Source organism: Thermothelomyces thermophilus, chromosome 7 (assembly GCF_000226095.1).
Source record: "Thermothelomyces thermophilus ATCC 42464 chromosome 7, complete sequence".
NCBI classification, from domain to species: domain Eukaryota; kingdom Fungi; phylum Ascomycota; class Sordariomycetes; order Sordariales; family Chaetomiaceae; genus Thermothelomyces; species Thermothelomyces thermophilus.
The window spans coordinates 899,449-927,429 of record NC_016478.1 but is presented as its reverse complement, the minus strand read 5'-3'; the positions used below and the strand labels follow the sequence as shown (position 1 = coordinate 927,429).

Sequence of the window (27,981 nt, the reverse complement as noted above, 5' to 3'; positions counted from 1 at the left end):
TAAAACATGGTGATCGCTTCATAGCAGCGGCAGTAGTTGATCCAGTAACACGCTCATTACAGGTCACTACAACGAGGACCCAACTATCGGTGACTATTATAACACAGCGTTGGCATCACCCTTTTAACCCCAGTTGACTAGCACGGTCTCAGGACAAAACGCCATTCAAAACAAAATGACTGGGTATGTATTTCTTTTTGTTCTTCTCTCGCTCCGTCTGTCACTCCCCGCGCACTTGATTAGATTACCACTACCATTTACCTACTGCTTGTCGTGACCATGACATTCCTGAAGGCGTCCGAGATCTCGGACATGGTAGGAGGAACATGTTTCTCTTGTACCACCGTCGACACCCCCTTGGAAATTCTCTCCTGCATCAGCTTCAGCAGCACCGGCGGCAGGGACTCGTCCGTTGCCCTGATCGTCAACCGCACCATCTGTAGGCAGAAGAAGAAGAAAAGTCAGCAAACCCTTCCCCATTTTCCTTGAGGAACCCGGCTTAGACACGTGGGCAGGGGCACAAAACGCAAAACTCACCTGGCTCTGGTAATTAGGTTCCAGTCGCATCAGACAGCCGTATTTGCCGCCCTCGGACGTATGCACCACGCTGGCGCCCACAAAGTTCTTGGCGTTGGGATCAACTCCAGGAAGAACACCCCACCGGAACCCTTCCACCACGGTCCTGATGAAGCTCTCGGTGATCTCCCTCTCGTTCGCCTTGACCAGTCCAAAGATCTGCTGTGCCTCCCGCGGCGAACCCCCGATCTGCTTCCACCGCTTGAAGAAATCGTCGGACGACAGCTCGGCGGGATCCATAAACTTGTGAATGGTTACGGGCAGCTTCAGCGTGAGGGCCTGCAAGGCACCGGCGAGGTAGCTGATGCGGATGGTAGGGCTCTTTTCGAAGACCCGCTTGGCCTCGAACATGATGACCTGCTGGGCCTGGGCGCCCTGGGCGAGGGCGGTCTCGGGCAGCCCCTTGATGTCCCAGGTGAGCTTGCCCTTCTCCGACTCGTCCAGGTCGAGCGTGGTGGTGAAGGATGAGATGAGGGCGGGCGTCTTGTTGGTGAAGTAGAGGATCAGGCAGGCCATCTGGCCGCGGTACTCGGACCGCACACCAACCTGCAGCTGCCCGTCCTCGTAGAGCACACCGTCCGCCCGAAGGAGCAGCCGGTTGTAGCCCCGCTCCCAGCCGGGCGACAGGTGGGCGGCGCTGGCGAGGTTGGGCGGCTTGAGCGCCTTGGCCTCGGCGGGGCCGAGGTTGTTCATGTCCAGGCCCGCAAGGTCGTTGGCCGCCGAGTGCCCGTTGGTCGCGGGCGTGCCGCCGTTCGTCTGATAATTTGTGGTGAAGGCCCTCCTAAGCCCGCCTTGTTTGGCCATGCTGAGCTCGGCCGCATCCGAGTTGGCGTCCTTCCCGCCAACGACCCAGGTCCTCTTGTCGCTCGTCTTGGAGTGTTTCTGATGAAGCCTGGAGAGCAGAGCCGATTCGCGCTCGGGGAACGGCGGCATCTCGTCGCAGACGGTCCGCAGAAGGTCGTCCGTAGGCATGTTCGCCAGCGTCAGGTACTCGCATGCCCGTTGCTGGAGCTCGGGGTCCAGCGTGTGACTGTAGACGCTGAAGACGTTGACGAGCTGCGGCTTGATCTCCGGGAAGAGGTTGACGAATTTGATGAAACATGACAGGATCATGCCCCGAGTGCTCGAGCCACACGCGGGCAGCTTGTTTTGCAGCGCCAGGAATTGCTCGATCGGGCTGCATCCCCGTTCCTCGGCGATGAGATGCCCAAACTCTCCGAGGATGTAGGCGCCAATCTTGACCAGCGTCTCGTGGCAGTGGTCTTGCTTGCAGTATTGGAGGATGTTCCGGGCGGCGTAAACCTGCAGCTCCTCGTTGTTGGAGATGATCTGGATCACTCTCTGCCACACCTCATCGCTGACATGGTCGCCCGCCATGGCGATCAGGCGCAGTGATATGTCGACGTACCACTGCACATCCGTGGCATACTTCTCGGTCAAGATGGCGATCTTGAGCACCATCTCTTCCCGGATGGCAAAATCTGCGTTCTGCAGGTAATGGAGCAGTTCGCCAACGATGGCACGGGCGTTTGACGCGTCGCACATGCTGTACAGCAGGTCGAGACCTTTCCGTCGGACACTAATGTCCCGGTCTTTCAGCGATCCGATGATGACCTCCTGGTGCTGTTTGATAGGGTCGAGCGTGTCCGCCCGCGCAGCCAGGTGCGTCATGGCTTCAAGGCCCAGGTAGCGGACATTGGTCTCCCGCGACTGGATGAACTTGCCGAGGCGCGACGAGATCTGCTGCATCAGCGCCTGCTCCGTGTCGAGGTGGATGATGAGGTTGATAGCCTCAAACAGCACTGCGTTCTGAGCATTGTTCTGCTGCACGTTCTTGTTTGTCTCTAAAGCGAGATCCAGGGTCTTTTGAAGGGAATCCCGGATCATGCCTCGGACATGGCTGTCCTCTGCATGTCGTCAATCAGACTGCCGCCGACGGCAGGGTGCGCGCCAAAACGTACCTGAGGGTGGGAAGTATTGTAGCAGTCTCAACAGCTTGACCTGGAGCCAGGGACATGGGACCTTGTAATACAGATAATCTGGCGAATAATCCCCATCAACGACAATCCGTTTCAGGCGGGCGGCAGCTTTGGCATAAGCGCCCTTGTACTGCTCAGGATTATCCTGAGCCAGGGCCATGACCAAGGACGTCACCGACAAGGCGACGCCGAGGTCGAGATCATCCATCAGTGATATTATCCTTTCCGCCCACTGCGGTTGGACAATGCCCGGGTCTTTCCTGTATAGGCGGAGCAGCGTGAGTGCAGCCTTCTTTTTGACAAACGCCTTTGAGGTCCTGCTTCAGGTCAACGAACGGTGTCTCGCGCGATCCCGGACAATGAGTTCGAACATACGGTGAAATCAAGAGCCTGTGGACCTCGGCGCTCAGGGCTTCTCCCATTTCCCGCCCGCCAACGTTTGCGATGGCGTGGAGCGCAAGGCAGTTGAACAGCTCATTGTGGTCCAGGAGATCCTTCCGGATGCTGTTGACCACCAGATGCAACAGCTCGTGCTTCTCATGCAGGAAGAGCGTCATGGCAAGATAGCCAATCTGTTTCTCGGAATACTTGGTTGCCGAGATGAGGTTGACGGCTTCGAGGTGTCCGAAGTCGACGTTCCAGCCGAGGATGTAGATGTAGAGAAGCTGTTGCCCATCAGCCGGCGAATCCTGCTCCGCGGTATCATGCCACACCCACCTTGCAGACGTATTTCTTCTTGTGGTACCCGCTGAGATTGCCGTCTACGGTCGAGTCGAGTTAGCATGCCGCTCGGGAGCGGACGAACGTGGCATGGACGTGACAAACCCTTGAACTTTTGCCTGGATGCGCCGGGAGGGTTAGCACGGAGCTTTGAGCAGGGTGCTCGAGTGTGCGGCAGACATACCGGATGTTGGCCAGCTCCTTGTTGATTCGCTTCTCCTCGAGCTCGCGTGCACGAGCATTTCTCAGATCGGCGATGAACTGAACCAGGCCGCGCATGTTGGCATTGCTGCTGCTGGACCGGCCCAGGAAGCCGGTGGGGCCTGAAGACGACATGTTGTTGGAGAGCAAAGCGAGCTCGCTTCAACGGACCGAAGGTGTATCCAAGGTATCCAGAATCGGGAATCCGCAGCCGAACTCAGAATATTGAGCAATGTCTTCCAGTCGATATCCGGCCTTTCTCCCCCCTTCGTTCTCGGTTCGATTGGCCTTGCAGGTGCGGCTAGACGACGCGATACCCAGCTCTCAGTTGATGCTCATGGTCGTCGGAAGAGAGTAAATGCAACTGGCAGCTGACTCCTCGATGGCGGAGCAACGGAAGACCTGACTCTATCGAGCGCGCGCGTGCAAGGTCACCGAGCAAAAGTCGCCCCAGTTGTCTGCATCTCCCCCGCGGCGTCCGAGAAAACCGATACGAGTCGTGGATTCGGGAACGGATCGAGATTCGGAAAGTGGGCGTGGCAGTCGTCGAGATGCTCAACGGCTGGCGATGTGGTTCAGGGGGTTTGCTATGGTGGGACTGTCTTGTCCACAAAGGAGACGGCGCGAAGGCGCTGTCGCATTTGGCCGGTGCATCCCCCTGTTCTTCGAGTCCCCCGCGTGTTTTATTAGTGGGCCAATGCCAGTGCTTCCCCAAGGTCCCGCCAGAGTTGCTGGCGGCGGGATCCCCACAGCTCTTTTCGCCCATCCCATGTGGCTTGCCGGCTCATATGCACAGAGCGCGTCTGTGGCTCGCCTGCTTATCGGGACCGTTATCAAGCGAGCTTTCCAACTCCCCCCCCTTCCCAAGCCAAGCCAAGTAGCTGTGTTAACCGACATTCACGAAACTTTTGTGACTTGGGTAAGGAAATGCCAGGCCATTGCCTCCCACCACCCCGAGAATGCGGCTGAACACGCCCCGAGCCTGCCTGCCGCAGCGCCTACGATCATTAACAGCACCTCCCTGCGCGCGGCGGGCATACGCGTTCCAGGCCCCGGGCGGCGCCGTCTTCAAGGTCTTCAACAGCCGTGCGAAACGGCTCCAGAAGGAGCGGGCGGCCGCCAATCCCGAGCTCAGCAGGCAGGCCGACTATCTCAAGGACGAGGTGGCCATGCGCGTGTGTGAACGGTTGTTGGTGGGCATTCCCTCTCTCCCTCCCTCCCTTCCAACCCCCCCCCTTTTTTTTTTTTTTTTTCTCGCTTTTTGCTCAATTGAGCCTTCACCACACACAATCAACCTATTTGTGGAACTAACACATTCCCTCTTCCCTCTTCCCCTCCCCAACCCAACCCAACAGGACATCAAGCGCCATTTCCCTCGCGTACTCGACTTTGGGGCCAACTCGTGCAACATCGCCCGCGCCTTGACGCGCGAGAACCCCGACCCGGACGCGCCCACGTCCCCGCCGCTGGCGACCAAGCTGACCGAGCTGGTCGCGGCCGAGTCCTCCCGCTCGCTCCTCTACCGGGACGCCGAGCTGCCCTTCAACGAGGAGCTCAAGCTGACCCGCCGCGTGCTGCCGGACGACGAGTCGCTGCCGTTCGAGCCGTCGAGCTTCGACATGGTCCTCAGCAGCCTGTCGCTGCACTGGATCAACGACCTGCCCGGGGTGCTGGCGCAGATCAACAAGGTGCTCAAGCCGGACTGCCCCTTCATCGGCGCCATGCTGGGCGGCGACACGCTGTTCGAGCTGCGCACGTCGCTGCAGCTGGCCGAGCAGGAGCGGCGCGGGGGCATCTCGCCGCACGTGTCCCCGCTGGCCGACGTGCGCGACGTCGGCGGGCTGCTGGGGCGCGCCGGGTTCCAGATGCTGACGGTCGACGTGGAGGACATTGTGGTCGACTACCCGGACACGTTCGCGCTGATGCAGGACCTGCAGGCCATGGGGGAGGGGAACGTAGTGCTGGGGCGGGAGATGGGCGCGATCGGGCGGGACGTGCTGCTGGCCAACGAGGCTATCTACAGGGCGCTGCACGGGAACGAGGACGGCACCGTGCCGGCGACCTTCAGGATCATCCATATGATTGGGTGGAAGGAGGGTGCGAACCAGCCGAAGCCGCTAAAGAGAGGGAGCGGGGAGGTGAGCTTGAAGGACGTTTTAGAGCGAAAGTAAAGCGGCCGCGAGGTGCCCCTGTAGGACCGGTGTGGTCAACCAACTCAATCAATTGCATGTGATGCTCCCCAGTGGACGCATGAATTTTGCTTCGGCAGTAGAGTGGTTTGAATCAGAAGTTATGACGGGTGGTGCATGATCGCACCCTCGTCATGAGTTGTTGATGCCGCCCAATCTCACAGCAGACGCCCACTTATCTATTGTTGCCGGCGGCTTGCTTGAATGCTTAAATATTGGCAAAGCAAAACCCATTTCCCCGTCAACGCCAGACAGCAAGAGCTCCCTTTTTATATTCTTGTCACACCCTCCGCCAGTCGGTCATGACCCTGCCAATGCAACCCAACCCCGCCACCTCGACCACCTTCTCATGCCAGCTGAGCAGCACGCTCATGGCGGCACCGGTCGATTCGCTGGAAGCGCCCGGCCGCGGGACGATCTGGCTAAACCCGGTCGGCTGCGGCGTCACACGGGTCGGTGTTCGCGGCGCACTACTGGCGGAGGGCGAGGAGGAAGACGCGGATTCCATGCCCTTGTACCTATTGTTCCGAATGTCAACGGCAGATTGTCAGTGCAACAAGTCCCTTCCTAACAAGAGGCATCGTTGGGAAATAGAGTAATACTCAGAAGAGGACGGACGGGAAGGTTCGGGAAGAGAGAGGGAAGGGGAGGTGGGACAGAGAGAGTAACAAGAAGAAGAAGGGAAAAGAAAAGAAAAAAGGAAAAGGAAAAAAAAAGTTAAGATGGAGAAGAGAAAGAAAAAGAACGTACAAATACTTCATGAGCACGTCCAAGCACTCGCTGCCGCCGGAGCTCGCGTAGATGCGCTGCAGCATGGGCGTCATCTCGCTGGCCTTGATGCTCTGGAGGACCTCGACGACGGTCTGGAGGGCGGCCTCGCGGGCGGCGTCGCTGCCCGCGTAGACGGGGGACTCGAGGCAGCCGCGCAGGGCGCCCTCGGCGTCGCCCCCGCGCAGCAGCTGGCGCACCTGGGACGTCAGCTGGCGCACCTCGGCCTCGCTGACCTCGGGCAGCGGCGGGCGCAGCGTCGACGTGTCAAAGTTGACCGACGAGTCCTCCTGCAGCGCATCGATATTGATGGTGCGCCAGGCGTCGGTCAGCGTCGCTTGCGTGTGTTCGCGGATGATGGACATGGTGGGCAGGTGGTGGTTTTTTTTTGTTGTTGCGAGCGTAATCTGGGTTCGTTACACGGAGGGCCGGAGGGAGGTTCGAGGTATCGAGGTTCCGATGGTTCGAGTCGTTCTTGCAGTGGGTGGGTGTGGCGGGCGCAGAATAGGTTCGGTCGGTCCGCGGATTATTGTTTTTCGTGCTTTTGGGGGACACCGCCTTCGTTTGTCAAAAACCTGCCCTCGTTTATCAATGGGGGGAATTGCTGTGATTGCCCCTTGTTGGTGTCGTCGTGTTGCCGACGATGGTTAGAATCCGTGAGCCTTGGGCAAGAGCGCAATGGCTGGTTGACGTTGCAGGCAAGCAGCTCAGCCCCGCACCGCATCTGGTGTGGGCCCGTTCGGCCCCACCTCGGGGGACGGAGACCGGGACCGGCTTACATGTGGATGAAGACCGGACCCGGAGCCTCGGAGCAGCACAGCAGACTGCCGATTATACCAACGGCATACCCGGAAATCACTACTATGCTAACTGGCGCTGTAATCTGTATAACTCTGTCAAGATAGCAACATGACCCCTCTGATTCATGTCTCTCCACTAGACTGGACGACATGGACCATCGAAGAGGACGCGCAGCAAAGGAATGGTAGATGAGCAGCCCAAGTCGTTGGGCAAGTCGTTCATTCGGGCGTTGCACTGTGAGGTGACAGCACACCAATAGTCTCATGCACTACGGAGTATGTTGGTTCTAACCTTCAGTTTGGCTTTGCTGGCACTGACACATTATGGACTCAACGGCTTCGGGCCCTGCTCTGGCGTTCCGAAACCTCAGGCAGTTCCAACACCAATTGTCTCATCAACTCTTTGAGTGCTTCACACCTGAGAATTGTTTCACTCTATGTCTCTTTCTCCTTGATGATCACCTCTCCGGAGAGGTCGGCCCACGAAAGCTTGGTTCCCTCGTCATCTTATCGTGGTACCGTATCCGTGTGCAAAGGGTGGGGGGGGAGGGGAGCGAACAAGAATAAAGAAACAAATTTTCATTCAAACCTGGTCCTTGACCATAATGTCTCATCACGAGCTGTACACTATGTTGCAGATCAAGCCTCGCCTGTGGTGACGTTACTGTGGTTAGCGCGAACCACGCGTGCGGATATCGCCGTTGGTCAATGTCACTACAAAAGGGGGGGCAAGACACAGAGTGCAGTATGTAGTTACGTACTGTATGTACATACGGAATAGTGTATACGGAGTGTGTGTACAGTATGTCTGTACAAACTCACTTGGCTACCACCGTCAATGTCGCCGTTCAAAACATCTACCGTGCAGCACACTCCCTGACACGACCAGTTCTTGGATCACCGGAACGTTATGCACATAATTCTCGTGTCTGTACGCAGTACTTCGTACACCGTAGAATCGCGCAAGCAGGACCCAACGGATCCTCTCTAAAAAGAAAAAAAAAATTGCCGCCGCGGAAGATCCGCGAAGCCCGAGAACCGCCATAGGTTCCGCCCGAGTGGTTCGATGAGATCGGCATGTCTGCCAGATTTGCTAGACTGTCGTGCACAGGAAACGCGCTCCTCAGGTATACACTACTAATTACACTAGTGTGGCGTGGACGAGGTTCCCCCGCCCCTGAGTCCCACGTGCTGGTCACGGGCCGCCAAACGAGACGTAGACCAATCAGTGGCTTGAGACGAGCCATAGACTAGGGGGTACTGAGAATGCTGGTGGGATCCGGATCGCATGGAAATTGGGGCCGAAGTGCGAATCTCACTTTTAGTATTCTTTTTTCTTTTACACTACGTCCATGCCCAGTGGGCGTCGGGCAAGGGGGGGAAGGGAGTTTGAGGGCAGAACTCCGTTTTGTTGGGGCCGTTGGGGAAGGAAAGGGGGGGATGGCAAGGGAGTGACTTTGGGCGATTGTACCTCATTCTGGTCTCGCTACGCCGTAGACGGCCAGCCTGTTAGCCATTTTCCTTTCCGTGCTTTCTTGTTTTTTTCGTTTGTGCTGATTTGCAAAAAGTTGGCCGTTGGTGTTTCTTTTTGCCTGGGTTGATTAGTGTTTGTCTGCTCTGGGCACCAGGGGAGGGAAAGAAGAAAGTAAGCACTGCCCGTTTTGGGCAAAGGAGTGATGTATCATCCCATCAACGTTGACGTCGGCAGAAGCAAAAGATGCGTGTGCCTGATCCAGATCCTTGGGTCCGAGACGCAGCTGCAACTTGGATCCGGAAAACGGAGAGAAAACGGAGGTCTGTTCCTGAATGAGAAGCCAGTGGGGGCAAAAAAGGGGGAAGGGGAATTGCCCGAATCCCAAACCGGAAACGCAATGGAAGCAAGTGGAGTTTCTAGAAGAAAAGCAACATCAACCGCCTCGGAGGAACAAACCCCTGGGCAATGATTACTACACTGTATTATTATTTTAGCGTGAGAAGGATGCGCACGCTACCGAGTACGTTCAAGGAAGGAGTCATACTGTACGGAACAGCGTACCGTAGTGTGGTGTGACAGCGAGAGAGTAGCCGCAAATGTGGTCGCTATAACGTTACTCTGTATTTTGTAGATGAAACATGCAGGATCTGCTGGGGGGGCTTTCTGCCGACGCTGACGCCAGTGTCAACGCCAACAATAAACGCGCGCAAAGAGCCCACGAGTGGCAGATCATTGCAAGAAACCTGGCGAAAACCAGGCGAGAACCTGGTGAGAACCCCTGGGTTTCTGAGACGGATACGCGGTCGGCAATTGGGAGAGAGCGTTCGCTGAATCAAACGCTGCGAGACCTGTCATCGAGCCATCCCACCGGCATCCTTCCGCGGGCTGGGGAGGTCTGGTCATGGGATTTTGAGAGGCGCTCGGGATTGCACTGGGCTGCGCCTCAGCGTCGATCGTGAGAATCAAGGGGGAGATCAGTGCGTTAGCGCGGCGGGGAGAGACGGCAGGCAGGCGCAAGTGCATGTGGCTCGTAAATTGTCTGAAATGACGAGTGCCTGATGTTTGTTCCCTGGCCTACACTAATTATGGGGTACCAGTGCGGTACTGCGTTACACCTCGAAAATCGTATCTCGTAAATTTAAAAAAAAAAAAAAGAAAAAAAAAAAACTTCGGAATTCCCGCGTCAGCATTGCATGTCCCCCAGGGTGACCCGCATGTCGGCCCGAAACGGAAGCTGGACTTAATTTGCGTGCGCCAGAGTGCTTACTACCTTAACGAATGTACGGATACTGCGTGCAATGCACCATCTAGTGTAATCGTGCCTACCCTACCTTAAGCTGACAGCCAGGCGAGCCCCACGCAAACCTCGAAACGGAGGGGCGGGAGAAGACATACAGTCTTTTTTTTCCCGAAGCTGTACGCAGGATGCGCATAGTTAGCGGCACAGCTGCTGATAACACTCGCACACTCGCCGCAGTGGCAGTGCAGCATGGCCGCTAAGGTGCCCTATAATGATAAGTAGGCTTATTTAGCGAACGTCAGCCGACGGCGTGGATTATGATCAGGGCCATCCCCCTAGGCGTCTAGCGTTTTTAGTTACGCAGTAGCAGACCCAGGACCACAGCACTGGAGAAAGATGGAGCTGCCCGATGCTTTCCCCTTCAGACCATTGTATGTATGTACGTTAAACTTGCATTAGTGCCGCTCATGCCTGCGATGGAGTGTATCCGCGCCCTTGGGTCTGGAACTCCGGGATGCTTGGCTGGACTGAACGCTGCCAGTCTCCCCCGAGAAATCGCAGACCATGCAAACAGGACAGAGAGAGATGCGGGCCTCGAATCGATCGTGTGTGATGCACTCCGTATATCCTGTACATACATACATATATAACTAGCGTCCTCCGTCTGGCTAACTGAGCAGGCCGTGGTGGTGTTAGCCCAACATCGCAAATGATACACTGTAACGACTTATTTTGGTTCCGCAGCCGTCGCTATCCTTGCCCGACGCACAAACACCGAGCACGCCAATTCGGCATGCAGCGGTCGGGTTGCATGACCGCAGTAACGAGTTATCTTGGGCGTCTGCCTCCGTGTAAACCAACCCACAGCCCACTTCTCCTACCAAAAAAAATAAGGAAAAGGAAAAGGAAAAGAAAAAAAGTAAAAAGCAAAAAGGAAAAAAAGAAGAAGAAAAGAAGAAGAGAAATGAAAGGAAGAAAAAAGCACAAACGTGGCGGGTGGCTCTCTTGATCCCCTCGCCGCTCGGTTGGCCAAGCCCGGAAACAGGAACCGGCCGGAACGCCGCGGGGCCCGCCTCGGCATTCCCGGACCCGCCGAAGAAGGCGTCCGAGCGAAGCGACTCCCCTGCTTCCCTCGTGCCCTACACTACCAGAGTAGTGTCGTATCGGACAGCCTTCCGGGTACCCGGAGTTGAGAGGACTGTCCCGTCCCATCCCATCCCGGAAGCATGGCTTACGGTGGAGGACGCTGCCGTGCTTACTGCGCAGTACTCTGTACTACGCGCTGTATGCCGTTCTTGACACTTGGAGCTCTAGAATGATGGAAGTACGCAGGAGATGACTGCGATGACATATGGTGGAGGGTGTCTTGCCGTTGGCACAAGTCCTTCCATTTCGTCTCCTCGCTTCCCTTTCCATTTTTTTCTCGCTTTTCTTTTTTTCCTTGCCTCTTGTGAAACCACTTCGGTGCGAGAACCGCTGTGTAACCTGAGACTGCAAAGCCATTGGTAACCACGAATCGCTCGCCGAGAGAAAAAAAAAGAGTCTTTCACCCTAATCGGTTAACCCTACTTCGATTCTCTCTCTCGCTCTTTCTCTCTTCTTTTTTGCCTTTTATTCCCTGGCACCTGTTGTGATGGTCAACCACATGACCAGCCTTTCAGCCACTCGGTTATCTAGCTCGGTTGTCGACATCGACGCAAGCACTTGTCACAGTGTAACTGCCTGAGCATATTAGAGCGTATTGATTAGGTATTTGGAATAAGCACCACCTCAAGCCAAGCTCTGAGCTGTGTAGCCCGTCTCTTTGTAGTGTACATTTTTGTCTAAAACACCAGGGGTATCTTTGGTGTACCCAGGGCCAGCCCAGCACCCTTCGTGGCCTGAATGGCAAAAAACTCCTCCGCTCCAAGCATCTTGTGTACATTCAATGAAAACATGGGGTGAATAGGAAAAGGGTCGTTGCGTGGTGTTGATGACCTGTCCCCGCGAGGGGCCAGAGCCATCGAAGAAAAAAAAAGTGTTACAGGGATATAGAAAACAAGGGAAAAGTCTATATGCCAAATCAGTTCTTTTTTTTGCCCGCCCACAAAATCTTTCCCGTAGACAACCAAAAACATCCCATGACCAAACTCGAAATAAAAAGGGGCGCGTGCCTGTTCATCCTCGTCCGCCCGAAAACATCTTGTGCCCGCTCAAAATCGGAGAGCGCGATCGAACCAATTAGGGTAGCGAGACGGCTGCAGCTGATTGGAATTGCAACGGAGCTGTGACACCGTCATCGGCATGTAAGATTAGGTGGCTGCCATCGCTCGAGTAGAAAAGGGCGTTGATGATGTTTTCGGGTCCAGGTGCGTGCCGCGCCAGCTCGTTGTGCCGGCACCGCATTGCTGATGTGTGGTGTGCGGAAACAAAGTGACCAAGTCACGCCGCCGGAAAACCCAAGTCCGTCCCGTCTATATTTCTGAACGCCGTGCCAGTCGAAAGAGGAATGATACCGCCGGAAATGAAGCCTCTCTCCGTAATCGTTGCTACTGGGAAGCAAAAGAGCAAGCGGCTGCGAGCCCAAAATGTATATCGTGCGAGGAATGGTTGATTAGAATGTTGTACCGGAATGAACGGCCCGCGCCATCCGAGATCAAGATCGAAGTTGTTGCAGGTTCAAGAGTGATTAAAAGTCGAGTATAGTAAAAGGTCGAGAATGATAAGAAAGGAGGCGCTTGTGACCGGCGAAGTCGAGACAATCCGTCGAGGTGCAAAGCTGCAGCTTGCCCGATGGCGTCGGTTGCCGTCGGTTGCCGTCGCTCGCACTTGAATTGGTTGCCGCGCGCACACATGATCTGCATCAACGCAAATCAAGGGATGTGCATCGACTGCATTTCGGTGGCATGTTCTCGAGACCGCTCCTACCTGGGCTTAGGCGGTGGCGGCTTGGGAACACCTGTCGTATCATAGGCACCCCTGCCAAAGTTGGAGAACTGATCGGACGGTGAAGCAATCATGGTGGTGGTACGAGTGCGACCGGAGATGGAGCTGAAGGGGTAGGTACATGTCAGCGACCGAGTCCTCCACGACACGCATATGTATGTGCACGCAGGCACTGGCTCGAGAAAGTCATCTCGGTGAGGTCCCGAAGCCAATGGCACCAGCAACCAAACCGAAATTACCTCCCACCTCCTTGAAAGATCCGGGAGCAGTGACTCACATTCAAATGATCCCGTCCGGCGACAGAGTAGAGGTGCGACCAGGTGTGGGCCAGTTACCGGGTCGTATGCAGGGACACCTCAGATGAGTGTGGCTGGTCTGACGTTTGTCAATGGGTCCAGCCGAAGGTGACACCGAGCGCAAGTAGGGCGAGATAAGGATCAAACGATGGCCACTCGTGTGGCCAAGGGCTCCGAGTCCGCAACAGTCGGATATCGGTTCTTCGAAACGAGGCGCAGCCGATACGCTGGTGAGAGCGCTAGGTCTTCGTCGGGTGTGTGTTCTCGTGCCTTGGGACGGTTGTATTCCTTTTCCCTTGGGGTTCGGAGTTTTTTAGCCGGCGCGTCAGTTTTGTGGAAACCAGATCACAACGTCACAAGACACTGGGCTAAGTGTAGGCTTGCAAGCGCCAAAGATTGCCAGAGACCCGAAGGGACAAACCCGTTGAAAAGGGTGGGAGAGTTGTGATGAGAAACCAAGGAGAGAGTCGAGACGGGAAGGGAGCCGTCGGGCTTATAAGAAAGGGATCAGATTGCAGCAAAGACCAGGGAAACAAAATAATGGGAGGCATCTCTTCGCCCTACCCCTGCTCGGCTGCACCCCGGACCCTTGTGTTAGCTTCGGGTTCCTCAGGCACGGTACCAAGACCCAATGTACCCAAGGTAGTTACCCCTGGACGCCCTCCGTTTTGGTCTTGGCGCTGTGTATGGGGCTCATTCCCTTGTCCGTTTGCCAGAACACGGAGACGGCCAGATTTCCATTAGCTGACACCTCGGCGTATCTTACGCTGTACGAAGCACACCATTGCAAGTTGTGCAACGTTCGGTGCGCACCAAGATATCCGGTGCGCTGCCTGGACCAAAAATGAGCTTTGTGGTGCCTGCGTGGCCGTCAGCTTCGGTGGAGGGCCGTATGATGTGAGCGGGCAGAGCTGCGCATGCATACACTTTGCAGGGTCACAGTTGCTGTGTGCCTGGCCAGAACATCATCTCTAGACAGAGCGGCATTGTCAAGGCCACACTCTGAATCGACTCGAACGGGTCCTCTGCACTTACCTGATATACGCGTACCGTATGTATGTACATTGAGCGTATGCGGGTATGTACATACCGGTACATTTGGCAAATCACGATCATGCTCCGTATTTCACGGTGCTCACCTCACGCGCTCGTGAACCGTGTCCTAGAGCATGGAAATTCCACTACTCCTTTACCTTACTAAGAATGTATACTAATCGAGATAGGTACCTAGGTAGGTAATCCATACTCTGTCGGGTATTCTAGTCCCCAAAGGTCTCCCAAAAAAGTAGGCTCGAAGGTAGTTGGTAGTTTTCTTGAAAGGATAGGACCATGTGTCAGAGCGGAAGGGACATCAGGACTTGAGTTCCCCATTCGGAACACTGATCATGGATGCAATGACGCTTTTGCAAAACAACCCGGAAAGATTTTTTTTTTGCCGTAGATCAGCATGGTTAATGAAGGACACAAAACGACGGGAGTGAGCCGAACGGAGAGCGGCCGACGGGAAGCTTTCCAAAGATCGCCCTGGCTGCTTGAATCAAGGAGTTCGTGTGGATGGCCATTCTCATGCGTTCCAAAAACAAGCCGGAACCCGGAAATGGAAGGACCCAAAAATTCCGGCGCACACATGCAGGTTGCCAACCTCCCGAAACCCCACCAAAATGGGAATAATCGCAGGGACACTCTGGATAAATCAGGAAAGCTTTGCTCTGAAATTGATCAAAGACAGGTCGGTCCAAAGATCAGGTACCTATCTGAATAATCCGTACCTCGGATTAAGTTACCTTCGGTACGGCAGGTACATACATACCTGACCAGCCACTAAAGAGTATAATACGGGCTCACTTACAAAGCTACGAGGCACCTCGCCTCATTTTCAGGTACCTTAAGAAGGGCACTTAAGAGAAGCCCGCCTCATCGTATGCCTCTGGAAGGAAAGCACGAAACGTCAGTGCAACAAGGCCAGTCCGTCCGCCCGAGGGCGGGTAGCAACGAGCTCGAGTACATTCATCCGCACATTGCATATGAATCATCAGGTACCTACTCTGTAAAAGGGCGCATCCGTCAACCACATGACGGACTGTTTCCGCTGACAAGAGAAAGCCCAGACCATGGAGTCGGGAGTTTTGTCTGGATCCGAATCCTATTCTCTAACATAGAAGTTTCATTCCGGGAGTTAAATTCACGTTGCGCAAACAAGAAGGTCCGATTTCACACCGTGATCCGACGGTTCCGCCTTCCCACTTCTTTGAGCCTGCGCCTTCCGAGGGTTACCTGAACCCAACGAAGCCCATTTCACCGGTTTCTGGCCGGTCCGTTTGCCCGTCGACTCTGCGTTGTTTGGGCGCCCACCCCGCCCGAGAGTATTCGGTCACGTTCGCGCCAGACCAAAGAAACATCACAAACTGACAGTACCACCCACAACTGGAAATCGCGCATCATGCCCACGGAAATACCAATCTAAGGTGGGTGCATTGCTAAGTCCGAGCAATGAAACAGCAAGGGAGGAAGAACCCTCTTAGATACAAACCCCGACCCATAGGATTGCATTGCGTCCCCGAGAGAGCCATGCATGCACCTGGGCGCTGCACGGGAGACGTCCCTGGCCCCGCAGGTTGTCGTGGCACTGCATCGATGACTCCTATTCTTAGGGCTCGCCCCGATAGCGATGAAGCCCGTCCGCCCTCGGTCGGGTGTGGACCAACCGGAGCCTACGCAGTCCGTGGCCAGCGATCCCGCGTGCGCTTGGGAGTTACTCGACGCTTGGCCCGGCCTCCGGGATCGGTAGCACCGGGGCGCGAGGGCGACGAGAGCCCGTCGGCCGCAAAAGATTTCAGCTCGTCGGGGAGCATGAAATAATTTGGTCCTAAAGCCACGGAGTCATAATTATGTGTGACATCAAGTGAATCGGCGACAAAGACGGGAAATTGACCGCGCTAGGGTATGCGTCGCATCAGGCCCTGCCAGCGTGGCTTCAGCATCTTGAAGCCATGGTCGAATCTGAGCACCCGCGCCCATGTCTCGCAGGCAGTGAGTGCATCCTCGATGTCGGACGTCATGATGCATGCGGCACGCTTCTGGATCGAACCACCGACCCGTAGTTGGGCGCGACAGTCAAAGCTACTCTGATAGGCAGCCCTCTGGACCCCACACATGGGTGCATTTACATCGTACGGTCTGGTTGGAGGATGCTCTGAGGATGCTCTCTCAACATCTTAACCCTAACACGTCCAAAGCATTCACCATGGTCGCCATCCGCCGAAGAAACGGGGCCCGAACCATAATGGGATGAACCTGTACGCAGAAGTTTCAAACTCGTGGCTTCAATTGAAGCTGTCATCGATGTGAGGCCAGAGTCTTCAAACAAAGAGCGGATACCATTGGCTGGCGGGGATCCCGCGTGACGACGCGCTGGCTCGAGATCGATGCGGAGCGGCCACGAGGGTGGAGAACGGCACAGCTGGGGTTTGCAATGTATTCCGTACCGATGACTACGCGAATAGGAGAAAACACGAGCAGTTGGTTCTCGATCAAGATTCTACAGAGTACATGCGACCAAAGTCAACTTGTCTGATGTCGGCCGGCGGGCCACACACCGTTTTCAGCAACTTCAGCAACGTTACGCAGTACGCAAAACAAAGGAGATATGCGGGCGGCAGCAGCGCAAGGCGACCCGGTAACGGGCCTCGCCTCGCAGATACACACCATGGCCCGGCCGTGGTCAAGCACCAGGCAGCTTGTGCAGCAGTGGTCGAGATGCCGGGGCGGCCAGTCGACGCGGAGGTGGGACGACAACATCATCGTCGGTAAGACGGCGGTGAGGGAAGTTTCCATTACAGCCCCGCATGCGACGGATTTGCTGGCGCCTCCCAGCCAAGGTGAAGAGACCCAGAAGCACCCCAAAGAAGCACGCTACATGACGAGGCCGATGCGATGATGCCCAATATCCCAAACTTGACATGCATGAGAGTGCAAGCAGCAACCAAAACGCTGTCCGCACCGCTCAGCATCCCCCCTTCCCACCCCCCCGGTCGGCCGAGGGGCCGGGGCCGACAACACACAGCTCGGCGGGCGCTTGGCCAAACGAGAACTGCCACATCGAGATTGCAACGCCATTCGAGTCACTGCGCTCTGTCTTGGGCAATGAGTGTCGCGGGTCCTACGCGCGGAAATGCCCCTGTTGCGTCCGTACATGACGGCGCCCCTCTCGGGGTCTTCGTTCAGCGTATGCAACTTCCCCCTTGGGTTCTGGGCGTTGAGGCCGTATGTAGCACAGAACGGCCGGAGAGATGCGAGCTGAACCCTGTCCAACTATCTCCGGACGGGTTTCTGCCGTTACGTGACCTATACTCCGTACGCTACGACGGCCACCTTGGTCGGGATCGCCCAAGTCTCACAGCGTGGAGACCGGTGTTGTACAGTACATACATACATACATACCGACCTTTCTGGCAGCAGGTGCCCCTGGCAATCTTCAAACACCCCACCGCGACCCTTGTAGGGCATCAAAAACACATGCCTCCTACGACAGCAGCTGAAGTCAAGTGCTGGCTCTGCCGAGCTGTCAGTATCCGCGAATGCAGAAACGAGTCTAGGCCGGGTCATTGACAGAAAACCGATCTCGAGCAGGGTACGGAGTACTGTACATCCGTAATGGTCAGTGTTCTGCATCGCTGGTAACCCGTGTGTGTCCGTGGCACGTACAGTACAGTACATACAATGTATATCTGTACATAACTACCAGGGCTGGAAGCTTTACACGTGCGTGGAGGTTCGGGTGCCAGGCACACACTGGCGTGCTTTCATGTGGAATCGTCCTGCGCAGGAGTTATTTGAACTGACCTAAATCGGCCAGAACCATCCGCCACCTTGCCAGGGACGACTGGTTAAACAAACCCAGCTTGACCCTCTGGCGGGCCGTTCGTGACGAACGGTTCTGCGATTCGTCGACCCTCTTTCCGCGCAAGGGCAGAGTAGATGATGACGATGCGGGTGTGTGCTTCCCACGGAGCCGATCCTTGTCATATATTTATATTTGTGTTCTGGTGCTTCGGTGCACGAATGCAATGTCTTTGTGCTAATTCGACGGGACTCGGCTGCCGGTTCGGGTCGTCTACACTATGGCACCGACTCGGGCCCAAGATTTGGCGCTTCCGTCACACAGTCGCAGCTATTTCTAGACATCTACACTAATACACAAGCACCGACTGGTCGAACTGGAGCTAATACGGCGTCAGGGATACGCACGCCTTCTCTTCGCCGCACTCTGTTGAAATGACGGGAATTCCGATGTGGATGACGCCTCAGGGGCTCGGCTTCGTGGGTCTCAGCCTGGCTCCGCCTGGTTCGCACCACAGCCACGACATCGTCACGGTCCCGAGTGCATGAGTGTATTGTTTGCTTCGTCTCTTGCCTACGGGCATGGGGTGGCGTGCGTTTGAGAACTGCTGGCGGGGAGGAGGTCCACCTTAGCTCCTGAATCGGCTTGGTTTATGGTGTATTCTCTGTACTAGTAGTGTAGATCGAGCTAGTTGGTTAGTTTGCGTGCTTCTCGAACTTTTCTCCCTTCGCTAGTGTACTGTGTGCGTATGTATGTTCAACACATATGTACATCCCTCGAGTACACTACACTAGTGTATAAGGGGACGCAGCAGGAACGGCATTCCCTTACCTGTATATCAGAGCATGCTCCGTAGAAGCCCCGGCCGTCCACGCCACCCTCAGAGTGGTGAGATGCGTCTCCACCAGGATGGCTATGCAGACGGACATACACCGCGGCCCACGTGCTATGGGCGCCATCCTACAGGCTTTGTGCGGCACCAAATGACGAGCTCGCAGTCTGAGGGTAGGCGTGCAAACTCGATACACCACACTAACATTACGAGACTCGACGAAGAAGCCACAGGAGCAGAGCTGACAGTAGTCAAGGGCTAAGGGGTTGTCCGAGGCACGGTTCCACGCGCATGTGTTGAGGTGATACACACATCAATTGATACAACATCCCCCCCCAAAAAAAAAAGAAAAAAAAAAGAAAAAAAATTAAGTTGGTACCTTACTTTCGTTCACTTCCTTTTGCAGCCATGTTTTAGCGGTAGGTTGACGGAACACATCGATAGTAGAAAGTAGGGCGCTCCGTGTCAAGTGCATACATATATGCACGCACTTGGAACGCTGTGTAGGGGTTGTTTTGTACGTATTTATTCTGTATGTACAAAGAGGAAAAAAGAGCTCGATACAAGTGTGTGTGTGTGGACTTCTCGGCCGTCGCCTTGACGGGAGCTGAAGCTTCGTTCCTTGCAGGCGGAGCCTGATGAGCCGCACGTTGCCGAAGGGGCTTGAGCGTTGTGTCGGTACCTGCATTAGCGCAACTGCGAGGAGCGGAAGGTCTATCAGTACGGAAACACACCCGTATTGGCAACGTCATATCCATGCATTCGGTAAGTAAGGTAGGCATGAATGTATGTATGTATGTACTGTATCTATGTATGTACATACATTCATGATCTGCCAGCCTCGAGCACGCACGCTGGGTGTTCAGCCAGCCCATTTGCTGAGAAGAACCAGGGTTTTAAGCGAATCATTAGTTCTTAGACAAGATCGGTACCTGCCATGTTCCGATATGGGCCAGCCCAAGGCTCGTTTCTTTCTCGCCACAATGTCATGCTGTCTCGCGATACCCAGCGCGGGAATGCTCATGCGGAGTAACTAACTCCTCGGCACTCTTCGCGAGCGGAGCAGTTAACTATACGAGTCTAGTGTGACGGGCTGGGTGCAGTCTGCTGGGTTCAAAACGCGGCACATCCGGATCGGAACTGCCAGCTGCGAATCACGTAGCCGGACCAGGATCTGAAGACGTCGGCGACGGTCGAGTCACCGACGGCGTGGAAGCCAGTCGTGTGTCGGGTCCACCAGTTTGTGTACTATTAATGTACCTACAATAACATAGTAGTACAGATTTCATCAAATACTGTGTACCTTACCTTATGTTTACACTACTACAAGTTGATCATCGACCGAGGCGACCGATCGCTTTCCAAATCACAGCCATGTGGAGGGTCATTTCCTCTAAGCAAGCATGTTTTGCACTCGATTCGAGCGCTGCACTGGCTGCGAACAAGCCCGAAAGAGTGCGATTGCGGCAAAGCGAGCCAGGGTGGTTTCAGGTTTGGAAACAAAATGCCATTTGTTTCCCATCACGTTATCGAAGCAGAAAGTGATTCGACCGTGCCAGCGTTTTGTCATGCCACAAGGGCCCCGGGGGGGGGGGGGGGGGGGGGGAAATTGCCGCCCTCGCAGCTTGTTACCGGCCAAGACGGAGAAAGGTGGTAGTTCGGCACGGCCGTTTTCGATGCACCGCGTCAGCAGTGGCAGCGTCTCAACAGGGGCCAATAGGCAATCCGTCCAGGCCAGCGGCCGTTATGAGTGGTACACGTACCTTGGGAGTTTCGTGGCCGCATGTACTCTCCTCTGGTGTCGAAGCAAATACCCACACACACATATATATATAGATATACATACACAATGGCCCTGAGAGAGCGTGTGGTACTGGCTCTGTTGGCTTTACTACCTACCTTACGTGCAAAGCACGTGTATTGTCCATAAGGTACCTCATCCCGTATTCCGTAGAGTACATTAGCGTAAAGTACTCCGTTCGAGTACGAGCCTCGGTGAAAACGGAGGTTGGATACCTGGTGTGGTGTGCGCAGAGCAAGCTAAGTTAATGAGCAGGCTCCACTGCTCCCTTCGCCGGAAACACGCTAAGCCCAGATCCAAATTTCCAGAAGGCCCAACGGAACCTGACCCGGCGATGCGACTAGGCTCAATTTAGCAGGCTACCACTCGCTCCCAAAACCCTCGGCGATCAATACTCCACCAGGAGCCCCATCCCTACAACAAGGCAAGTCTGCAACGTGGCTCGGCCTTATCAGGGGTGGGGGGGGGGGGGGGGGCTGCGCGCATCGAGGAAAAAAAAAAAAGTTCGGGGGTATGGATGGACGGTGCTACACTCATAGCCCAGGATTGTACATAGTGTATGTACATACATACGGAGTACAGAGTACAGTACATACCTCTGCGTCGAGCTGGCATGCTCGTGGCGGAGAGCCACACTGCAAGGAATGTGCACAATGCACACTGCATGTGTGTTTTCCAAGGTGTAAAGTGACGACGGAAGTTTCCAGGCGGGCGCAGCAGCCTTTGCGTCGTTCTTCTGCTACCAACTCGCAGTGACAACAGTACATACTGTGGTACACGGAAGGGCGCGGAATACACTCCGGTGAGCTGAATGAGCTTGCTTAAGCCAAGAGCTAGAGGCCCACGGAGGTGCATCTCCACGACACGTGGGAAGCAATGGTACTCCCCACTAGTTAGCTGTTAGCTTCCCTTAATAGTTGACGGCGACGCACAACTGGTCCACCCATGCGGCGCGGACCCAGAGAACAATTCTAGAAGCCTAGCACGGCCGCAATTCCTCACCGGTCGGAACCACCTCGACTCGGCCCCAGTTCCCGAGAACAAACAGCATTGCACCAACGACTCACCTTGCCTTCACCGTGTTAGAGACCCCTGCGAACGTCGCATTCTGGCCCTTCCCAACCGTCAAACGGTGCCGCCCGTGGGACCGGGAAAGGATTCCGTAGCATTACCAACTGGGTCGCTTTGTCCATCATTACCTTCCCTCTCATTAGCTACGCAGTATTCGTTTTGTCGAAATGAGAGGAAAGAAAAAATTTTTTTCTCATCCTTCTCTCCTTCTGTTCGCCGTTTGCTCTTTCTTTTTCCCCCTCGTTTCGCTCTCCCTCAGCCCGACGGATGACATTGGCGCCTTCCCCGGCCCCGTCCACCTGCCCAAAACACACACCCGCCCCCCCCAACCCACCCCGGGTTGCCCGGTCGGTCCGGGCAGAACCAAGCGCATGGCTCGGCGAGTTGCACTAGTCTGGCCGCCCCAACAAGTTCCTCATCCCTGGATGACGCGTCTCATCACGCTTCATAGTTTAACTTCATTATTGTACGGATTACATGCGCTGTAGTGTATTGTGTTGCAGGTCCAGAAATGAGCGTGCACTGCAGCGGCAGCGAGGCCCGCCCATGCTGTCCGTGACACAAAATACATGTACGTACAGATCACAATTGTACATACTTGTACATACCTTACACAGTACAATGCGTGGCTCAAAGGCCCGAATCCTCGGGAAATCCGGGGTTAGCCAGGTGAAATTGGGACGCTAAGCCCTCCACTGGGCTGTCCTGCCAGAAAGGTTCCCGAGTCACTAATGGCTGCCTCCGAACCCACGGACTTCCTTCCGTTGACCAGTCATGACTGACTTCACCGGTCGGCCCGAGTATATCTTGAAAGAGGTGAAAAGATGTCAATAAGCCCAGGGGTTCGTTTATCTCCCTCAGCGATCCAGGGCGCGGTTTGTTTTCCCAGGAACGGGGTGTACTATGTATGTACGTCCACAACAGAAACCGAAAAAAAAAAGTATCCCCGTCACCCAGCAACTCCCCGGTAGCACGCGAGTGATATCTGACCGTCGACGGCCGCCCAACAGACAACAGATGAGGAGGTCTCATTCGTTGGTCATCACACAGACCCTTTCCCCCGGCCACTGCTTACTGTGTATGAAGCAGCTCTGTCGTGCCCTGGCGCGGGATATACCGCTCGCCAGAGAGGCTGTGCAGCGTTGTCTAGCGCACGCATGGCTTCTCTCATCCATACCGCGACATCCAGCAAGGGAGGATCTCGCAAGCTAGGGCTGATTCTGTGGAATCTGCCGAATCGATCCAAAAAAAAGAAAAAAGAAAAAAAAAAAATATCTCTGGGCCCATCCAGGTTCCCTACAAGTCATCATCATGCCGCCCCCTTGCTGCTTCACAGCATGCCAAAGAGGGACCGGAGTTGGGATCCGAGAAAATAGAGCAGTGGACCCGAACAAGGAGCAGCATCGTACACCCCAATCCTGAACCATAGGCACTTCACCACTTCTCCAGAGTAAAGGGGTGCGGAAAAAAAAAAGGGAAAGTAAAGAGGACGAAGGGAACTAAAGACGGCCATTGCAGGTGCAAAAAGCCAAAAGGAACAAAAAGATGTGCGTCAGCCGCGAATCGAACGCGGGGCCCATCGATGGCAACGATGGATTTTACCACTAAACCACTGACGCTTGCGGAAGGTGTTGTTTCCTGATTGGGAATGAGAGTCGTCTCCTGCAGCTATCTGTGGTGGCCGCTGTTCTGCCTCTGATTCTCCCGAGTGTTGAACACCAACCGGCACAACAATCCCAATGATGTCGTGTCTGTAAAGACACTTTTGTCTCTTTCATCTTCTTTGTAAAACTTTCTCTTTTGTCTGAGCGAGAAACGGAACACGTAGGAATAGGAAAATAGAACGGCGGCATTTCAAGTTCGCCATACTTTTTCCATACTCATAGCGCACAAGGTCCGCACGTAACAGTAAGAGAGAGTCTGGAGCCGAGCGAAAATGGACCAAATGCAGTCTGTACTGTGCATACAGAAAGCCAAAGTTCCAGGACATTGCCAGATCAAATCGGTTGGCTTCTCCCTTGAGTGCGCGAGGTGTATCCGTAAAACTCTTCAGGTCGAGCTGCATGCGCCGAGTCACACAATCAGTGGACACCAGTTCGGTGTATGCTGCGGCCAGACATAATACAGTTGCGCCCCGCAATATCAGAAGCCTCTCTTATGTTGCGTAGCTGCCCTTTCCACGTAGCGTGGTACGTTAGGAATGAACTTAACTAAGCAGATCCGGAAATTAATTCTCTTCCTAGATTACCACAGTTGTCGTGACAACCCCATCCAGCTGAAGATAATAATCGCAATAGCTCGACCACTAGAAATGAGCACACTCGCATACATCCCATCCCGCTGATGTACTCTCGCAAGGAGCCAGAGAGCCAGACGAGACAGACACAGCGCTGACGAGCTGCTCTCGCCTCCACCGTAAAGGTGCGCCTGTACCTTACGGTGGCTAGCTCTTTCCCGCCTTGCGAGCTGCTCCCATTTCTACCCTTTCCCTCTCCGTTCTTTTCCGGCTTCTTTTAACCCCCCCTTCGATTGAGCGAGAAAGCCGCCCGAGTTTGTCTGGAAAGGGATACAGCACTCAACTTGACTGCCGGCTGTGCCGCGATCACCATAGGAAACAGAGTTTCTGTAGCATGAGTGGTCTTTGTTATGCTGCTCAAGCAACAGACACTATATCGGAATCTATCATCATGGGATAGATCACCCGACGACGTGGTGCACCCGGGCCGGCGTCATGCCATCTCATGCTACGAGGCCGACAAAAGCTGCCGAGGCAAAGCGAAGCCTCTTGTATATATATTTTTTACAGAAATATGAGAAAAAAAATAAACCGTCTCGCCACCCCATCCTCATTCCGTTCCCGGATACCAAACCCCCTGATCCCCATGCCAGAACGCCTGGCTAGATGAAGGCCAAAAAAAACAAAGCGGAATGACTTAAATTACAACAGAGGATCAAAACGAAGGGGGAGCCGGAACGATCCATTACTCTTCAGTTCTCAAGCCTCCCCATAGTGTATTCTCAAAAGGGAAAAAGGTACTTTCCTTCCATGTGGTATCTTTTGTTCCATGGGCGTCACGCCCCGGTGTGGTGAACACAGGTAGCCCAAACTCTCGGCGTCCCAAAACTGAGGACTAATGCCGTGTTTGCGTTCGCCGAGTCTGTTAGGAGACGGGACGACGATGTTCTATCGCGTGGCCGAGGCAACAGAATCATGGCAAAAGCTGCAATCTTCTTGCCCCCTCCCTGCCTGCCGCTGTCTTCATATCACAATGGGCGGTTTCATGGCAGGGAGCCAAGGTCGGAGCTTCGAACCGGCTCAGCAGTTCGTATGTCCTCCCGAGTAAAATGTGCAAAGCGTCATGTCAGCGGGCGTTTCTAGCTCCTGTCCTTGGGCCCCGAGGAGTCCAGATTCAAATACGCCTGCTGAATAGCCCTTGTCTCAATGCCGTCCAACTCCAGCGCGGTAACCCAGTCCCTCAACTGGATATTTCTCCCTTTTTCCTTGTCCTCGCGCCACGTGCCGAGTCGGGGGTACCTCGCATCCGAAGTGAGGCTCGTCTTCTCGGGCACCTTGCCGGAATCGCCCCCTGCCGCCGAGCCGGCGTCTCCTGCAATGGCCCTCGGCGTGCTGGTACCACTGCCTGACTTCTTCATCCAAGAATATTCCTTCTTCTTCCGGCCGAAGCCGCCCATCAGGGTGCTGAGCGTCTGGTTGGTGCTCGCGGTGCTGGAGGCCTCCGCCAACCTTGCAGCAGCGGCGCCCTTTTTGAGTTCCTTCTTAGATGGTGCCTTCGCGGCCGTCTCGGTTTCGGGACCCGCTCCCGTGCCGGGTATGCCCGGAGCCACGGAGCCGGCGCGGGAGGCGGCGGCCGCAGGTTCGGGATTGAGCCGCTTCTGGCGCTTCCGCAGTCTCGCCTCCTCCAGGTCGCGGTCAATTCTCGCGCCGTCGCGGACCGCCTCCATAAGGTTCCTTGGGCCGTGCTTGCCGCCCTTGAGCGACGAGCCTTGCGATGCGTATGCATCAAAGGAACCTGCAGAGCCACGTTAACAAAGAGCACATACAACGCAAAAGACGGTAGTACCGTACGCTTCCGTGTCTTCAGGAGCGCAGCGCTCTCGGGGTCGTCGGGTAGAGAATCTAGGCCGGTTCGAAGAGGCACTGCGACGTCGGCCCATTCTGCGGGTATCTCTCCATGGGACGTCGTCTGGCGATGGATGGCAACGGCGTTGGCGTCCTCAATCAGCTCTCTCAGGCGATGCTTGGTGGCAATAGACAAGAGCGCCAGCTGGTCGACGAGGTAGGCGTCGTGCGGGATAAAGGAGCCCGTGGTCGTCACCATCACGCCATCGGGACCTGGTTTCGTGCTGACGGTGACCTTGGGAGGCGGGAACTCTTGCGGCGGTCTCAGCTTGCCCGCCGGGTTCGCGTTCTTCAGATCGAGGTTCACGCTCAAACCGTGCTCCTTCGCGATCTTCTCGACGCGGTGATGCAGGTTGGCGATCATCAAGAAAGGGTTGTTTATCTCGTTGCTGCGCACGACAGCAAGCCTGTGGGCTGCCTCGTCCCATGCCTTTTGAGCCGCCTCGGCCTCGTAAGCCTCCTGGCTAACAGCACCGACAGCCTCGCCTGGCTGGTTCGCCATTCCAGCGCCGTAGAATGAGCCTTTGCCACCGGGAGCATTTGCAGGCAGGCCCGTCCTAGCGTCCTGCGTGAATGAGCCGGCGTAGAACTCGGCCAGGAATTGTTCTTCCGCGCGGAGGTCGATCCCGGTCCCGGCCAGCGAGTCGGCCACGTCGTACTCGATCTCCTTGGCGGGAGGTTTTGAAGGGGGTCCCATTGTGCCTGGCGTCGCGGCGGGCGGAGGAGGCACCACGGGCGCCATGGTTGCCGTCGTGTACTGTTGAGAGGCGGGAGGGGTGGGTGCGGTCGCGGGCCCCGACGGCGCGGGTGACGAAGGGTATGAAGGTCGGGTATCAGGGAGGGACAGCATCGGGGTCGGCGCGGGCGACTGCGCGGAATTGCCGTTGGTGTGTGCGGTATTGTACTGCGGCGCCCCCGCAGGGGCGGCGAGATTGGAATAGCCAGGCGAGGTGACAGGCGCGGGTGACGCGGTGGTCATCTGGGGGCTGGCCGTGTAGGGTGTAGCGACGTAGGGCGACTGGGGATGCGAAGGAGGAGAGGTAGGCGAAGTGCGCGGTCGCTTGTTTGGCGGCACCGCGTATCCGGGCTGGGGCGTGCCGGCCGGCGACGGCGAGTGTTGCGGCGGCGAGTACGAGGGTCGCTGTTGTTGCATCTGGGGCATTTGCATTTGTTGCATTTGCTGCATCTGCGGCATGCCATGAGGAACCTGATGGGGAGGCGCCTGGGGCACCTGCGATTGCGGTTGCGCCATGGTCAGCAGCGCGCGGTGCGGGTTTCGTTAAATTCGTCGGTGGTGCGTTGATCGTGAAAGCGAAAAGGTGCAAAGGGGCGATGGGAGTGTGAGAGGTCGGTCGCTCAGAGATTCGGCACGAGAGCGGCGGAACCAGAACTTTCGTGGAAGAATCGGCAGGTCGAAACGAGTCGCCGGACCGGTGAGCGATTCCTACGAGCCCGGAAAATGGCCACGCGGTCGCCCTCCTCTCTCCTCTCTTCACAAGCAAGTCAGACCCGGGCAGGCGCACCCTGCGTTGCCGGCCAAAGCTCCCTTCGCGCAGCCCATTCGACGGTTCTCCCTCCGCTCTACGGCGCAACGTCGGATCGGTCGGATCTGTGCGGGATGGGAGCACTCGCGCTGGTTATCGGGTCGGTATTGTTGATGGGGATAGCGAGTGCCGGCGGCGGGAAACGCTATCTATCTCTCACTCTCTGCGGTCGGGTTCAAAATCAGAAGGAGCTCCCTCGCAGTCGAGTCTGTCGCGTTCGGCTCAGTCACGTGGGAGGCTAGGCCCCTCTGCTGGTTTAGTTAAGTCTGGTGGGGCGTGTCTCGGTCTTGGCTCTCTGGAGCGCGCCTCGACTCGCGAGCAACGAACGCTCTGTTGTAAGAAGGAAAGAGCCGCAGGGTCGCAGCGGTCGGCCTTTTTTGACCTTGATTCAACTTGCTGCCTTCACCACGCTTCCTATTGTTCTGGATAATTTTTTTTTCTTTTCTTTCCCCATTCTGAATGGGCTCGCTGGATACCAGAACCAACCTTGCCATTGACGCCGTGGACATTAAGTTTTCGGCTTATCCTTCTGCGAGAGAACCCAGCACCTCTTTCGAAACATAATATTATTTTTGAAGAGTTGC

At 55.6% G+C, this 27,981-nt stretch overlaps 7 protein-coding genes and 1 non-coding gene across 8 annotated transcripts; 2 read left to right on the top strand and 6 right to left on the bottom strand.

Moving 5' to 3' along the window:
* Window positions 1-28: 28 nt before the first annotated feature.
* Window positions 29-2,532, bottom strand: MYCTH_2311548 (uncharacterized protein). Its single transcript, XM_003666612.1, has 2 exons — window positions 538-2,532; window positions 29-437 (listed from the first exon to the last, which is right to left on the bottom strand). The coding sequence occupies exons 1-2, from the start codon at window positions 2,461-2,463 to the stop codon at window positions 258-260; spliced, it is 2,106 nt and encodes a 701-aa protein (XP_003666660.1). The 5' UTR covers window positions 2,464-2,532; the 3' UTR covers window positions 29-257.
* A 664-nt stretch (window positions 2,533-3,196) lies between these two features.
* On the bottom strand, window positions 3,197-3,694 carry MYCTH_2311547 (uncharacterized protein). The gene is made up of 2 exons (XM_003666611.1): window positions 3,273-3,694; window positions 3,197-3,220 (listed from the first exon to the last, which is right to left on the bottom strand). The coding sequence occupies exon 1, from the start codon at window positions 3,609-3,611 to the stop codon at window positions 3,333-3,335; it is 279 nt and encodes a 92-aa protein (XP_003666659.1). The 5' UTR covers window positions 3,612-3,694; the 3' UTR covers window positions 3,197-3,220; window positions 3,273-3,332.
* Window positions 3,695-4,343: 649 nt separating this feature from the next.
* MYCTH_2311545 (uncharacterized protein) lies at window positions 4,344-5,729 on the top strand. Its single transcript, XM_003666610.1, has 2 exons — window positions 4,344-4,669; window positions 4,832-5,729. Exons 1-2 carry the CDS (start codon window positions 4,436-4,438, stop codon window positions 5,645-5,647), a joined length of 1,050 nt encoding a protein of 349 aa, XP_003666658.1. The 5' UTR covers window positions 4,344-4,435; the 3' UTR covers window positions 5,648-5,729.
* Window positions 5,729-7,109, bottom strand: MYCTH_2311543 (uncharacterized protein). Its single transcript, XM_003666609.1, has 2 exons — window positions 6,416-7,109; window positions 5,729-6,183 (listed from the first exon to the last, which is right to left on the bottom strand). The coding sequence occupies exons 1-2, from the start codon at window positions 6,796-6,798 to the stop codon at window positions 5,946-5,948; spliced, it is 621 nt and encodes a 206-aa protein (XP_003666657.1). The 5' UTR covers window positions 6,799-7,109; the 3' UTR covers window positions 5,729-5,945.
* Window positions 7,110-20,038: 12,929 nt separating this feature from the next.
* Window positions 20,039-22,085, bottom strand: MYCTH_2113329 (uncharacterized protein; the record flags this gene model as incomplete). The annotated part of the gene is made up of 7 exons (XM_003666608.1): window positions 20,039-20,100; window positions 20,604-20,635; window positions 20,740-20,856; window positions 21,238-21,276; window positions 21,411-21,530; window positions 21,709-21,755; window positions 22,029-22,085. The coding sequence occupies 7 exons, from the start codon at window positions 22,083-22,085 to the stop codon at window positions 20,039-20,041; spliced, it is 474 nt and encodes a 157-aa protein (XP_003666656.1).
* A 410-nt stretch (window positions 22,086-22,495) lies between these two features.
* Window positions 22,496-22,983, top strand: MYCTH_2311539 (uncharacterized protein). Its single transcript, XM_003666607.1, has one exon. The coding sequence runs from the start codon at window positions 22,730-22,732 to the stop codon at window positions 22,922-22,924; it is 195 nt and encodes a 64-aa protein (XP_003666655.1). The 5' UTR covers window positions 22,496-22,729; the 3' UTR covers window positions 22,925-22,983.
* Window positions 22,984-23,260: 277 nt separating this feature from the next.
* Window positions 23,261-23,331, bottom strand: MYCTH_t181. The gene has a single exon. It is a non-coding gene; the product is annotated as a tRNA-Gly (tRNA).
* A 1,740-nt stretch (window positions 23,332-25,071) lies between these two features.
* Window positions 25,072-27,208, bottom strand: MYCTH_2311537 (uncharacterized protein). The gene is made up of 2 exons (XM_003666606.1): window positions 25,800-27,208; window positions 25,072-25,743 (listed from the first exon to the last, which is right to left on the bottom strand). Exons 1-2 carry the CDS (start codon window positions 27,103-27,105, stop codon window positions 25,088-25,090), a joined length of 1,962 nt encoding a protein of 653 aa, XP_003666654.1. The 5' UTR covers window positions 27,106-27,208; the 3' UTR covers window positions 25,072-25,087.
* Window positions 27,209-27,981: the final 773 nt, after the last annotated feature.

What these genes read in the sequence shown, in the direction of transcription:
- MYCTH_2311543 (XM_003666609.1), bottom strand. Translation starts at nt 6,798, where the DNA reads ATGTCCATCATCCGCGAACACACGCAAGCGACGCTGACCGACGCCTGG. An exon ending in GACGTGCTCATGAAGTATTT is followed by an intron (nt 6,184 to 6,415) that starts GTACGTTCTTTT and finishes TCGGAACAATAG; the next exon opens with GTACAAGGGCATGGAATCCG.
- MYCTH_2311537 (XM_003666606.1), bottom strand. Translation starts at nt 27,105, where the DNA reads ATGGCGCAACCGCAATCGCAGGTGCCCCAGGCGCCTCCCCATCAGGTT. An exon ending in GCTCCTGAAGACACGGAAGC is followed by an intron (nt 25,744 to 25,799) that starts GTACGGTACTAC and finishes GTGGCTCTGCAG; the next exon opens with GTTCCTTTGATGCATACGCA.
- MYCTH_2311547 (XM_003666611.1), bottom strand. Translation starts at nt 3,611, where the DNA reads ATGTCGTCTTCAGGCCCCACCGGCTTCCTGGGCCGGTCCAGCAGCAGC.
- MYCTH_2311548 (XM_003666612.1), bottom strand. Translation starts at nt 2,463, where the DNA reads ATGATCCGGGATTCCCTTCAAAAGACCCTGGATCTCGCTTTAGAGACA. An exon ending in AACCTAATTACCAGAGCCAG is followed by an intron (nt 438 to 537) that starts GTGAGTTTTGCG and finishes TTCTGCCTACAG; the next exon opens with ATGGTGCGGTTGACGATCAG.
- MYCTH_2311539 (XM_003666607.1), top strand. Translation starts at nt 22,730, where the DNA reads ATGAGGAGGTCTCATTCGTTGGTCATCACACAGACCCTTTCCCCCGGC.
- MYCTH_2311545 (XM_003666610.1), top strand. Translation starts at nt 4,436, where the DNA reads ATGCGGCTGAACACGCCCCGAGCCTGCCTGCCGCAGCGCCTACGATCA. An exon ending in GCGTGTGTGAACGGTTGTTG is followed by an intron (nt 4,670 to 4,831) that starts GTGGGCATTCCC and finishes CCAACCCAACAG; the next exon opens with GACATCAAGCGCCATTTCCC.